General features: G+C 45.9%; 1 protein-coding gene across 8 annotated transcripts in view; it reads right to left on the bottom strand.

Annotated features, from left to right (window-relative positions):
* CHD7 (chromodomain helicase DNA binding protein 7) overlaps positions 1-14596 on the bottom strand; it is a 187586-nt gene that overhangs the window by 8342 nt on the left and 164648 nt on the right. For 7 of the 8 annotated variants that reach the window (XM_032882612.1, XM_032882611.1, XM_032882619.1 and 4 more), the window contains 12 exons: positions 14315-14474; positions 9919-10008; positions 9360-9463; positions 7903-8032; positions 7422-7494; positions 7207-7264; positions 6280-6508; positions 5825-6033; positions 5024-5695; positions 3719-3879; positions 1411-1638; positions 751-1194 (listed from right to left, as the gene is read on the bottom strand). In XM_032882612.1, coding sequence (XP_032738503.1) covers positions 751-1194; positions 1411-1638; positions 3719-3879; positions 5024-5695; positions 5825-6033; positions 6280-6508; positions 7207-7264; positions 7422-7494; positions 7903-8032; positions 9360-9463; positions 9919-10008; positions 14315-14474 — 2558 coding nt within the window. The remainder of the gene's footprint in view (positions 1-750; positions 1195-1410; positions 1639-3718; positions 3880-5023; positions 5696-5824; positions 6034-6279; positions 6509-7206; positions 7265-7421; positions 7495-7902; positions 8033-9359; positions 9464-9918; positions 10009-14314; positions 14475-14596) is intronic. The other variant, XM_032882615.1, reaches the window with a different exon arrangement.

Genomic DNA, 14596 nt, shown 5'->3' with positions numbered 1-14596 from the left:
GCTGATTCGGGTTCCAAATCAATAAGGCTTAGGATACCCAGTACTAACGCATCTTTTAGAAAGGGAGCACACGTAAGCAGGTTCTCAGGGGGTAAACCCTCATCCTTATGTGGGCAGTGCATTTTTAGGCAGCATGGTTGAAGAAGATTAGGGAAGAGAGTTCTTTTGATTGCACTGCACTCATGTCCTTTGAATTAAGAAAAAAATGTCAAAATCCATTGGCACATACATTTTATACAAACCTAAACTAGCACAGATCTTTATTCAGCTGAGATTTTATAGAACAGCTATACTCACGGAGGTAGGAGAATTAGCGATCATTAGCTTTGTATATGAACACAAATCTTAAGTCTGAAACTAAATATTTATACTAATCTAATAAATGCCAGGCTCCAAACAACATTATTTCTAAGAGCAGAAGCTTTTTCCGCCTCAGGAATTCAGAGATAACAATTACAGGCTCAGAAGAACACGTTTTTTGTTTTGGGCTAGTCTTCCGAGAGTAATCAATATATTAGGATCTTGGGAGGAATAAATCCTCAAGCTACATTTGGTTCAGGCCGAGTGATCTGTATCAATGCTCAACACAATTTTTCAGCTCAAAACTATGACTGTACATTGTGATCCTATTTCTTTAGTGCAAGAAGCCAGCTTTAATCACTGAGCGGAGCCCAGGCCGGCGTCGTCAGAATGGCAGGACTCTGGCTGCCACTGTGGGCATATGCAATGAGAGGGAGCTCCTGAACTTACTGCACTCAATGACGTCCGTTTGTGGCTCATGAAAAGCAGATCAAGACCCTCCACGTTTTTCCTCCTTCCCCGCCTCCTCTTCACAGGAGGCTCTCCATCCACCAGGGAGCCATTAAGCAGATGCCTCGTGGGTGTGCGTGACAGGCCTGCCTGGAGCAGCTCCATTTGAGTCTTAAAGGCATCAGACACCGGTGTCGAGACATTAGGCAAGATAAACTTTGAAGTAAGAGATGAAAAATTTGAGGTAGAGCTTGCTGCCTCTCTTGAGGCCTTTGATAAATCCACAACTTTTTCTTGTCCATTTTCTGAGACCACCTGAGACCCCCGCAGCTGGGCAACCATCTCCATGAGGTTCCGCCGCTTAGCAGCTCTTTCGGCCTCGATCTCAATTTTTCTCCTCCTCCTCCTCCGCTGGCGAGGGACGGAGAGGTTTAGGGCGTCTTCCTATTGAAAAATTCCAACAAAATAATGAGCCCAAACTGTATCTGCTATACACAGGCTGGATTTCAGAAAGAAAGAAATAGAAGCCTCAGGAATTAACTATTCGTAACTGCTGAAGAGAGCTAAGGTAAGGGCAGCCATCTTAACTCCGGGGAGGACCAGTGAGCCGCGAGCCCCCAGAGTTGGACAGCTCGCCTTTAGGCGGCGAAACAAACACACCTTGGACAACTGAGGGGAAGTCGTGAGGTCCTCGCTGCCACTGATGCTAGCTTGGCCGACCATGGAGAGCTCAGCAAAGCTCCTCTTCTGCAGGGGGCTGTCCATGGTGGGTGGCGTGTAACCAGGGATGAGGCCCTGGAAATCAAACATCTGGCGCCTGTTTACTGGCCATTTGCCTTTCAGCACTGCTTCACAGATGTTGTCTAATCGGTTTATCATTACTCGGTCCTGGAGGGAGAAGGAAAGTCACACGATGTTGTAATGAAGACGTGGTGAAAATTACCAGATAAATATTTCCATTAAGATGCTAAAGCACATAAGAGGTTTAAAAGTCAATCCACGGGCAAAAGGTAAAAAGAAAACAAAGAAACAAGTGACCGAGTAACCAGAATCTGCAAAACCTGCTCTGCTCTGGTGGAAGGTCCTGAAGGGGGCCCCAACACAGAAAACTCAGTCTTTTTAAAATTTGAGCGCTGGAGCACAGAAACTAGGAAACATCACATAGCCACCTCTAAAATACTTCAAAAGTAACTTTTATTCAAGCGAGAGCACTGTTGGCGAACACCAGCAAACAACAATGGAGCCCTGCATCTAGCTTCTGGACGCTCCGGTGCTACAAATCCACGGGCTGGATCGCAGTCTGTCCCAGGAAGTGGGACATCATTAGCGTCACTATTAATAAAGTTCAGCATTACGAAACGGGCACTAACCTAGGAACACCTAATGAATGTCAATTTGCAGTCCCCACCTATTATCACTTCAAATTTCATTGAAGCGTGTACATTAAAAATTTCTAATTACAGCTCTTAGGCCCAGATTCCATAGATTAAAAGTGTCGGCTACGATAGACCTTTTGACTGATCTGGGAAACTCCCTTCTGTACTCAATGAGGGAGATCAGCCTAACAGGGTACAGGGAGGAAAAATGTCTTTGAGAGTACACTCTGCACACTGTGGAAGAGCAGCCCCAGGACAAGTCAACTGAAGCTTGTTTTTGTGCTGCTTGTTTTGAACCAGACAGCCCTGTTACGGTGATTAGGATGGTTATGTCCCCACCCTGAAAAGCAGACCCAAATTACATAGGGATTTATTATAAAATTACGCTAGTTAGCCAAAAAAGTAATTTCCATTTTGCTTTTGGTTACAGATAACTACATTTGGAATTATCTTGTAATGTACTGGAGCAAATGGGTCCCTAGCCTACCCTCTCCCACGTTAGGAAGACTACAGGTTTCCAAACCTATGGAGATGTCTTAAATCTGGAAGCTCTGTTTGGGATTTAAAAACATTAAAACACACATTTTAAAAAGTCCCCACATTTTCTCTTGTGCTGTAAGTGGTGTAATTGCTGCTATAGGAAACGGTATGGAGGCTACTCAAAAAAATTTAAAAAACAGAATCACCATGTGACCCAGCAATTGCACTTCTGGTAATATATCCAAAAGAACTGAAAGCAGGGTCTCAAAGAGATGTTACTACACTCATGTCCACATAAGCACTATAATAAGCCAAGGCGGGGAAGGAACCCAAATGTCCCAACGACAGATGAGTGGATAAGGAAAATGTGATATATACATACAATGGACTATTATTCTGTCTTAAAAAGGAAGGAAATCCTGCTATATACTACCATACAGATAAACCTTGACGACAAGGTAAAAATAAGTGAAATAAAGGAGTCCCAAAAGGGCAAATATTGCAGGATTCCACATACATGATGACGTATCTACAGTAGTCAAATTCACAGAAACAGAAAGTAGAGAAATGGTTGCCAGAGGCGGAAGGGAGAGGAGAGGAGTTGTCCAATAAGTATAAAGTTTGAGTCATGCTAGACGAAGAAAGTTCTGGAGATCTGCTTTACAACAATACGAACGTATCTAAAACTACAAAACTATATACTGAAAATTGGTTAAATTTCATGTTATGTGGTTTTTACCACAATAGAAATAAACTAAAAAAGAAAGAGAGCGAAAGAAAGAGCGAGCTCACACATTTCATTTTGCTAAAAGATGTGTCTATGGAAACAACAATCCACACACTATCCCAGACAATGTGATGGCCAACCTGAAAGACCTCAAAGAGCCAAAGATCCATACAAAGCATTCTACTTCTTATCTGTCCTTCATTTCACCTTTCCTATCCTATTATTACAAAAGAAATGCACAGATTTTAAAACATGAGGAAAAATCCAGTCTTCATACAGTGTCAGAGTTGACCTTAAAATTACTTGAAAATTGAACTAGAATGATTTCCTATCCCCCACACTCTTTTTTGGTCCACAAAACAAAAATAACAAGAAACCCACCAACCTTAGGCCAAAATGAGAAGGCAAATGTTCTCTCATGAAGGAGCTGGGCTACTGAAGGGTCTCCGTCCTCCATGTAGAACCCGTCTCGGGTTTCATCCCTAGCGGTGCTCATGGAAGCATTGCTTTCCTCATCAAAATTCTTCCCTCTAGAGACAGCTCCTGCTGAGAAATCAATTAATATACATTACTCACAACCAGGGAAAAGAAGTTTAGAGAGGACATGGTAAAAATCTGAATACCAATCAGCTCCATTTTACTGAGAACCTACTATACGGCTAGGATGGCATTCGGCATCTTACAGTCTTGTTGTTTAAAGCTGGTGATGGCCCCTTGATACAGACGCTGTTATTCTCATTTTACGGATGAAGAAGCAGACAGGCTTAGGTAGGTGACATCACTAGTTATCGGATGTTGAGCACGTACATCTCGGAGGAGGCGGAATGACAACCAAGTCTCTGGCTCAAGAGCCCCTCCGCACAACGTCCCTCCACACAGGAGAGGGGGCTGACGACCGGCCGGAGTACGGAGCCTCAGCTCCAGCACAACAGTACAACAGAGGCTCTATCTTTACTGTGTGTCGGGAACAGCAGCCTAACCGCGACTTACAAAGAAAACCAGTCATTTTCAGATTCTGCTTCTACCTTTACTTCCGATTTAAAACTAAAATTAAGCATCATTTGTTTAAAAATAATTACCAGTACTTTATTCAGTGAATGACTCTTCTCTTTCACATTAAATTGTCCAAATTAAAATCATTTGGAATTCTCAATACACTGCTACTATAAAGTTAACCACTATCTGTTTTTCTTTTTTAAGTTAACCCCTATTATTCTGTTGGGCTTTTTTAAAGATTTTATTTACTTGTCAGAGAGAGAGAGAGAGAGAAGGCACACGAGCAGGGGGGAGGCGCAGAGGGGCAGAGGGAGAAGCAGGTTCCCTGCTGGACAAGGAGCCCAATGTGGGACTCCATCCCACAACCCTGGGATCTTGACCTGGGCCGAAGGCAGACGCTTAACCGACTGAGCCACCCAGGCATCCCAAGTTAACTCCTATTCTTAATCCAGAAATTGTTCCATGCCCATAACACTCGTCAGAGAGCTTAAGTTGTTCGAAATTCCACGTTCACGTGCGGCACGGGAGCAACACATACACCTAAGCACAACCTGAAGTCACCTATCCACAGAAGAAAATGTACACTAATTACTCTTAAAAAATAAACAAGAGCCCCTGTCATGTGACAGGGAAACACGGCCTGTCACAGCTGCCGCAGTGGAATGGGGAGGGGGCCTGGATGGCGCAGCATTACCTTCAGGCTGGGAAGATTCCTCTGACTTATCATCATCCTCCAGCTTTTCTTCCTCGTCCTCTTCAGAACCTTTTTCTGAAATAGACTTGGGCCCTGTATCCGCACTGACCTCCATTCCTTTCAGTTCACTTTTTACAGAGCTGGCCTCGGCCTCGCATCCCTGCTTACTGTCCTTCTCCCCGCCGTCCGTCTCTTCCTCCTCCTCCTTCCCCTCGGCTTTCTCTTGGGCAGCTGCGCTTCCAGACTCCTCCACTTTGCCTTCACTCTGTCCGGTCGCCTTCTCTTCCTGAACGTGAGCAGATGAGAGGACGGCAGAAGTCTGGCCAAATCCGATGGCCAGTGGGGTCAGGGAGGACATGCTCCCTGCCCCTCTGTTCTGAGCAAAGTTTTTGTGCGCATCCAAGAAAGATAACTCGGGGTCGTTGAGGATGTGGTAATCCGTCCGACTGACCCCGTGCTTCGCAGCGCCAACCAGCAGGTCTCGGTCGTGCCTCCCACATTCCCACCACTCGGGCAAATCCACACTCGGCTGGCAGAGCTTCAGCCTCTCCCCCAGCTGAGGGTGGTGAAGAACCTGCTCGCGGATCTTCCGCAGCAGCTCGATGCGGTAGAGAGTTCGGGAGGCGCGCTCTTCTGTGATCGGCTCGATCATGGAGGAGAGGTCAGGGGGTTCTGTAACATGAAAACAACGGTATTCACTTGGAAAAACCCTAAGTATGCTTTAAGCTGCTCACGCTCTATTTTTCACTGTAGTGGGCGGGCCTTTTACTATAGAGAACTTGTGTTACGAAGAGAACCTACCATCGTCTGGCTTGGCGGGCATTCGACACACTCGCCTACACATGGCCACAAAACAACTGAAGTATTTCTCCAAACTCTCATCAGACTTTTTGTCAAGTCTGGCAAAGGCTCGGAACTGGTTCCAGTCAAACTGCTGTTTCATGGGGTCAAAAATAACTCCAAAAGTAGATACCACGCGGTAAAAATCAGCCTCTTCTCTTCTCGTCCACCTATGAGCAAGGAGACATTAGCTTGAACCCTACTTGCGTACACAGGCTTAAAGCTTATTCATTCTTTTCCTCTTTTCCCCTGAACTCAGTGCACGGGACCTATTTTGGGGGTGAGAAGACAGAGTGCTTTCATGTACTGAGACCTTCTCTGATCACCGTCTGGGAAGTGATTCCGGCCTCCGGCCGGCTGAGGATAGAAAAAAGAGGCCCATCCTAGGAGCTGAGTAAAACGCTGAAGAAACTCACTTTTGTCGTTTCTCAGATATTATAGCTTCCCTTTCCGCTTCTAGCGCTCTCACTTCCTCCCGGGGCCGTCGCCTCCGCCGGTCAGTCTTCATTAGAGCCTCCTGCCTCATTTGTTGCCTTTTATAGCTGCGCTGATAGGCAGTAATGAGCCGGCGCAGACGGGTAGTCAGGGTTGAGGTGCTGGGCCAGTAGAGTTGGCCTAACTCAGCAGTACTCTCGCTGGGCTTGCCTGGGGAAGTGGAAAAAAAGATTTCTGAAATGTGTAGCTGTAATCTTGCAATACACAGGATTTTCCATCAAAACAAGATGACTCATTAACATTCAAATGACAGTGTGGGGAAGGGCATCTCAGTGCTCTCATGTTTAAAATATAAATAAAGAATAATATTAGTATGAAACTTACCAACTGTTTTCTTTTTTAACTCTTTAGGGGGGAGAAGCAAATTTACTTATCAGTTTTACGTAAAGAAACATACTTTATGCCACAAACTACAATATAAGGGTGCTCTCCTGTAATGTACTTAGAATAATAATCTTGAACCTAAAACATAATCACGTAATTGGTAGCTAATTATCTGACATTAGGCAAAAGGTACCATTCTATAAACCTGCAATATTTCAGATACCTAGCAAATGCCCTACTCCGAGATACATTTCTGAAGACGCTTAAAAGTTTCCACTAACTGGTATATAAATATATACAAATTATCTTAATCCCAAAAGTAGTTCTTTCATCAAAGAAAGTCAATGTAATGAAAAACCCACAATAAACAAGAATTAAAATTGTTCACAAAAGGGATGAGTCAGTAGAGAAAAAAATGATATTTTAAGATACCATTGTCATAAAGGAGCAAAAGCGCAGGTCCATGAATAATGTGTGTACAGCACACATTTGCTCTGCTCTTTGGGTTTTTTATGGAGCCTTACCTGTGGTGCGAATTTCCATGGATTCCTCTTTATCTTCTGGAGGAGAATTTGCAAATTCCTTGAAAGCAAAGCAAGAAACAGGATTATTTTAATTTGGGACTTCATTTTGCATTACCTTTCAAAGAAACGGCCATTATCTATAAAGTTTAACAAGTCTTATATGGGCATATGATATTTTAATGGTGCTGTAAAAGTCAGTATACTCAAGTTCTTACATCTATTTCATCCTTGAATGGCGTCCTGGTTGGTTTATATTCTGGGTCCTCATCTTCTCTATCAAATTCTCCCCTGCGTTAAAATTGTTAAAAAAAAAGAGTTTAAATTGCACAGATAAGCAAGAGACTGGGGGGCTGGGGGGTGCTTGGGAACAACTAATCCTCTGCCTGATGCTACTTTTAATTCTGGGTTTGACATCAAAGGCAACCCAATCAGTATTTAAATCGCGCAGTCACGGGGTAAGGGGCAGGTGGGTGGGCGGAAGTGTCATCACTTGGAAAAAATAAACAAGTTTCAGATGATCTAGATGATATACTGCGTTTAAATAATCATTATGATACATAAACAGACTACTCTGGGAAACATCACCGAAGTTAAAATCAGATCAGTGGAGTGCACAGCGCAGTGTAAGGACTGAACCCTGCCAATAGATGTGACACTGACATAAAGTTTATTACAATCTTTAAATGTCCTTCTTACCCGTCACCACCATCTGCTAGCATGTCTGTTCCTCTTTGCTCGGCAGCTATGGCCTTGGCATCAGGCATACCAACTCGTTCCAGGAAGCACAGCGCGGGGTCAGCTCGCATGGAGTTGTACTTCTCGTAGCCTGTGCCATCCCCAGCAGCCCACAGAGGACACGCACAGAAACAGCAAAAGGGCCGTCACTCACAAAATCACAGCACTGCCACAATACACCAGGCTCAGCTCTCAACCAAGACGACCACTTAGGAGCCCTTCTTTCAGTAAACCACTCCAGAGAATGCTCATGACGGGGCAGATTTGGGGGGAGGGCGTCAACTTATAGTTCGGGGTGGGTATGCGAATGACCACGAACATGAACAGAGAAACAGGTTCAAACTAACTGCAAGACGCCTGGGAAGATTTCCGACCCTATTTTCCCCAAGAGCTAATTTTGCGGGACATTTAAAAGGCTTCCTCATGCTCCTTCATGACCTCTGCGGGCCACGCTGCGCCCACCCCGTCCTCCCAAGAGCGGCTACAGTCCTGCAGGAAAGTCGAGCCACTGGCTGAAAATCCCCGTCTACGTAAGGCCAGCGAACCTGTCTTATTAGGTTTAGGACGATGCATGTCAGTAAGATGACACTGTTCCCTCTATGGTTTTCAAACCGCAATTTGCTTTTTGACTGCCCAAGTTGACTAGATGGAAAATGGCAGATCCCAACAGTGCACTGCGGGAAAATGATTTTGAGGCTGAGCTCACAAAACACGGCTGCAGTAGTAGGCAGAACAGCACAATTCAATTAGGATGTGTACTACAACACACCGCTCCTAACTGCTGCAGAGCCGCAAGCCAAACTGTAATCATGAAAGGTTTTATAAGCCATCATTCTCCCCTTTAGTCAGGCCGGGCTGCTGAGAATACCTCCGCGACCTCCAGAGAATTGGGATTATAATCAGGAATCGCTCACTGTATATATCATGCCAGTTCTGCATCCCCAGCCTTTCAAAGTTAACAAGGCTGCATCCACTCAGGGGAGCCGTGAGTTCTCAGCACTGACATTTGTGAAATATTGCTTGGAACAAAGCCCAGGAGGCACTTGTACAGATTAATAGCAGAGGTTAAGCCCACCGTCCACTCTGACACGGGTTGGCAGAGCCAGCAAGGGGAGCCACGTTAGAAGTAAAGTTTAGGGAGAGCTATAGGACAACTTGGCTATTATTAAAACAAATATGGTTTTGGTTTTATTTACAGCCAAGAAAGAAATGTTTTCTTCTCAAATACTCAACAAACATTCAAAAACAGCATCTGATATTTACAGTTCATATTAGATTTTTAGTACAGGAAAATGGTAGAAGCCAAGAGTCCTCTGGAACTATCCTCATTAATATTATGACTTTGGAAAAGAGGATGGAAAGAGCGCTGACAACGAAGCCCCACAGTCGAGATGTGGTCAGACGGAAACATCACTTACCGTGTTTGAACACTCCAATGAGGAGGGACTTATCTGCTTCCTTATCCCACCAGTCTGTGGGGACTTCAGCATGGAAGGGCTCAGGGATCCACACGTCAGCTTCACTACAAAGACACCAGTCACACGGTATTCAGAACACACGCTCACGTTACAGGAAGAATCCCCAGTAACCACAGACAGGATGCGCAGGCTCACGTGCCCCCTCCCGCAACACGCATCCGAGCATCCTGGGGGGCACTGAGCGAAGGCTGAAGGGAAGGGTGTGAGCCAGTCGCTTTCTACCATAGCCAGAAGTGGACTTCATCACACAGGGTCCCATGTTAAATGTCAGAACGCCAGGAACGTAGTTCCCACCTTTTCCATGGAACACGGACACGCGAACACGCTTTCCCCTGATTCCCTCCGCATCCCCGCGCTCACAGGGTGAAAATCCCATTCCAGGTGCAAACTAGAAGATACGCCACTGATGGTTCAGGAAGGTTCCGGAACACACTCGGCAGGTCTTCGGGCTGCCCGGGTCACTACAGGGAGGTATGGAGTGGCGTGCACTTGCACTAACCTTGAGTCAGCACCCTCTAGAATCTTATCCGCCTGGTCTCCTATAACTTCTTGTCTTAGGTAGTACAGCATGCGGACACGCAGCAGGACCCTGGAGAGGAAGACAGAGGGGGGAAAAGTTCTTAACTTCAGGACTGTTTGCCAACAGTGGCTTTTGGCAGCTGCTGCTGTTCATCCATCATCCTGCCAAGGCTGATTAGCCATGCTGTATGGTAGGCTTGAAGCGTGACAGATGGTGGCACATAATCACCTCTGTGTGGTGCTTTCTGCTGGCTTCCAACAGGCCTGCCTGGCAACCGCTCGTGCTGCACGGAGAGGGACCGAGCGCGGCCCAGCCCAGGCGCACTTCATTTAGTCCTACCTCGTGCAGCTTGTGAAGTTCAGACACGTACCCCACCACTGCCTCTGAAGTATTGGAGCAAGTTTGTAAACAACTGAGCAGATGGCTTTCAGTAACTGTTCTGCTTCATTATCTCATAAAATTTCCTCAGCTGCTGCCTTAATACCATTTTTGGAAGCACATCAGAAGTTGTAGGAATAAACGAGATATAAAATCTGGTTTTACTACCTTACAATAAACCCTCAATATGGAATGTCAGGTTTTTCAGATTATACAACTTTGCTTCTGAGAAAGGATGATGGTGATGGGGGTGGGGCCGGGGTGGGTCTTCACAGGTCTCCCTTAAGGAGTATTAAACACTATTTATTCCTTCTAGTTCATATTACCTGGAAGCCGAGGCTGTAGCTTAAAAAATAACAAAATGACACAAAGGAGGCTAAAATGTGGCCAATTCATTGCCACTCCTTGTCATTTTCAAGGAATCAAGTTTCTAAAAAATCCATGGAATTCTAGGAACCAGATTTTTTCTAGGACCCAGATTAATTCTTTTGGTAAAGCCCACCTAGTAAATCCCAAAGACCCGTGTCTACTCTGAGGCTGGCATCTCCCACTGGGCAGCCCCCAGTGTGCACTCAGGACTGAGTATTGAAGACTCACCCTGTCGGCCGTGAGTTAATGATAATTCTAACTGCTATTTCCATAGCTGGGTCATCCTATCACACACTTACTCCGGATGGTTTACAGCTGACGTATCGCATTTGTGTGTACTAGCTCATCGGACCATCACAATAATCCCGTGATGAAGTGGGACGTGTTATAATTCCCACTTTACAAATGTGAAAACTGAAGGTGACAGAAGACCAGGGACATATCTGAGGTCACAGAGTCGTGTTGAGCAGGGATGACTTGGGATTAGGCCTTCTGACTCCACCACCTCACAGTGTCCCTTGGGACGGGGCAAGGGTCCTTGAAAATGTCAAAAGGAGGACAAAGGGCAGCTTCCCCAAAACAGACTACTCCCACATACACTAACAGGTACCCCACGATACGCCTGCCTCTCCATCCGGTATCTGCTTTGGAGTAACACGTGTTCTAGATGGACAGGGTCTAAGGCTATAAATTTCGAGTAAGCATCAATGTAAACAATTATCATGGGTATTTCGTTTTAGTTTTTTAAGATTTTTCTTTTGATAAGATTAAAAATTGGCTGTGCCACACAGAACTGGCAAAAGAAAACTAACAGTCTGGGCCTCCATGGCCAGCACCTTGTTTCTTCTCTGCTTAGGCAAGAATTTACCGGCCAGGATCTCCTTATAGAGGATGTTCAGAAAAGGGTAGTTCCAAAGGAAATACCCTCCATCTTCGGCTGGATTCTCTTTTTTTAACCAAAACAGCACAGTGGCAATGATCTGAATGGTTTCTCTCCCTTTTTTTTTTTTTTAAAGATTTTATTTATTTATTTGACAGACAGAGAACACAAGTAGGCAGAGAAGAAGGCAGAGAGAGAGAGAGAGAAGCAGGCTCTGCACTGAGCAGAGAGCCCGATGTGGGGCTCGATCCCAGGACCCTGGGATCATGACCTGAGCCGAAGGCAGAGGCTTTAACCACTGAGCCACCCAGGCGCCCGGTTTCTCTCCCTTTTTGATAGAAGATACAGTTTTCTTCTTTGGGAGGAATTTTAGTTATGTGGAGACTTTCATGAATTAACTGTGAATATCACCTTTCTTCTAGAGGAAAAAATTCAAACCAGTGCAACTGGCAAGCTCAGTGGTACCAGGAGGATAACAAAGTAGATGGGAGGTGGGCTCTGACCTTAAGGAGTTTGCACTTGGTAAGTCCGACAGACGAGACTCGTTAGTAGTCTGTGACCTCACTCACATCTGACTGGCTATCCCACTCGTGACCATCTTCTGGACCTGCATCCAGTTCAGGGCCACACAGAGCACTGGACTGCCCTGCCCCTTCATCTCCTTTAACCTAAGACAGTTCCCCTGTCTTTGTGTCTTGAAACTTTTGAAGAGAACCGGCTAGCTATCTTCTAGGAGGTTCCTTGATTTGGGTTTCATTTTCTTTTACATTTTCTCATCAACATTTCCCCACCTTAGATCCTGAGAAGTCTCAGGGCACGACCCACCAGGAAGAAGAAATGGATCACTTGCCTATCCCAGAAAGGAGATGGCAAGCCTTGCCAGTCTTCTCCTGAGACCACGGGGAAGAGCACACTAGCACCATCTCACATACTAACCAGGGAGGGTACGCATGAAGTCCGCTACTGGTATTAGAATGGGAAATTAAAAACTCCCGCCCCCATTACTCTGGGATCCAGGCACAGGAGCCGCTGTTCCCACACCAAACCACTCCACTTCTGGTTTGACTCCAGAACCCAGAAGGCTACTGACCCAAAAAGAGTTCACATAAACTACAGGAAACAGAAGTTTTCTGATAGCTGTTAAGTGGGATGGGATTTTAGGGAGAACTATTATGCCACAGTAGTAACAACAAACAGTTTCCGAGGCACCAAAATGGTTTGAGGTAATGGTTTTTCACAGACTCAAAAAGGAAAAAATTTGTCAGTCAAAATCTAGCGATAACGATCAAAGGTAGGCCCCGAAGGCACTTCCATGTTTGAAAAGGGATGAGAACCATTCATCCCTGCCAGCCAGGAGTTGCTTCACGTGATGCTTGGGATGACCCCGTGGGGCCGGCAGGCTCCCCAGGTGGGCGGGGGTCCCGGAGAGTGGGGGCACTGCCCTCCTCCATTCCGGACTCCTGCCCTGGCTGTGCTCCCGAACTAGTCGAGACCCTAAGTGCCGGAGTCTCCGCTTTCCTGTCAGGCAAAGGGGGATAAAAGAGCACTACTTGTCTCAGGTCACACAGATCACGCACGTGGAGGGCTTGGCACGCTGCCAGGGAGTATGTGCTCAGACTTTTGTTCCTCCTTTTTAGGAGAGATACACATTTGTTTATATCCTGCTTCACCCAGCTGAGGTCCTGCTGCAGAGCTCTAGGTGGTTAACAAGGCAAGGGAGCCTTAAAGAGGCTGAGGACCTTGCCCAAGGCCCCACAAAGCTACAAGTGCTGGAGCTGTTCGGTGCTGGCTGGACGGATTCTCAGAAATGCATGCTCACGGCCATGGAACAAGAATCGCCACGTGCAAATGTTAGTTTCGTACGAAGATAGTTAATTAGAGCTCCCAGCAATGAAATAAACACAGATTTAATGTTCTTCAATTACACATGATCAAGTTCTGGACATAAAGGTAAGGAATGGGATTCTAAGCTCACAGGTAAGAAAAAAGGACCTAGACATTGAGGTACTATTAAGCAAAAAATTCCCTGTAAAATCCCTGGTCCCTTCACTAGAAGCAGTCAGCTGAAGGCGGGGTCAAACAGGGCAAACAGTAATTCTCTAACACATCTTGGTTACAACTTAGTTATCTGCAACATTTACAGCAGCATCGCTCACAACAGCCAAAAAGGGTGTCCATCAACCCACGTCCCTGTCGACTGATGAACGGATAAACAAAACGTGGTATATGTGTACAATGCAGTATTATTCAGTCACGAAAAGGAATGAAATTCTGGCACGGGCTACAAAATGGATGAACCTTGAAAACATTATGCTATGAAATAAGCCAGCCATCACAGATATTCTATGATTTCACTTAGGAGGTACCTAGAATGGGCAAACTCCTAGAGACAGAAAGTAGAACGGCACCTGCCAGAGACCTGGGGCAGGGAGGGAGGAGGGCAAGTGACTGTCTCATAGACACAGACTTTACACTGGGGTCAGTGAAAAGGCCTGGGGGACAGACAGTGCTGATGGGTACACAGCATTCTGAACGTAATTAATGCTGAGTTGTCTACCTAACAAACGGTTAAGATGGGAAGACCGTGTTATGTATCTATCACGCTAAAAAAAAAAAAGACAAACCAATCCACCATCTGAAGGTGCGCCGTCATGTGGCCCAGCACCATGTTTCCAGAAAAAACGGTAAAGGTGCAGGAAGCCGGGAGGCAGAGTGTCACAGCCAGTCGTGCAGACCCTCCAAACATACTTGTTACAGTGATGCTTCAGGTGCTTCTTGTAGCTGTCCTCCTGGAACAGGGCGTCCGGGTTGCAGCCCGCCAGCCAGTCGGCATCCTGCACCATGGGATGTGTGCTCTGGGCTTTCACCTTCTTCCCTTTCCTGCCCCTTGGCACTGGGGCGGATAAACCTAGAATCAGAGCAATGATAACAATAATCAGAGAAGCTTTCTATAACCCCAATTACAATGTCGGACTCAGTGCAATGCATGTGGCAGGGAGACATAGGGTCTTGGTGGCGTTGTGAGGGTCC

This window comes from Lontra canadensis, unplaced genomic scaffold (assembly GCF_010015895.1).
Source record: "Lontra canadensis isolate GAN:19392208 unplaced genomic scaffold, GSC_riverotter_1.0 scaffold83, whole genome shotgun sequence".
NCBI classification, from domain to species: domain Eukaryota; kingdom Metazoa; phylum Chordata; class Mammalia; order Carnivora; family Mustelidae; genus Lontra; species Lontra canadensis.
The sequence above is the reverse complement of the archived record's forward strand: the minus strand, read 5'-3'. Positions and strand labels throughout refer to the sequence as shown.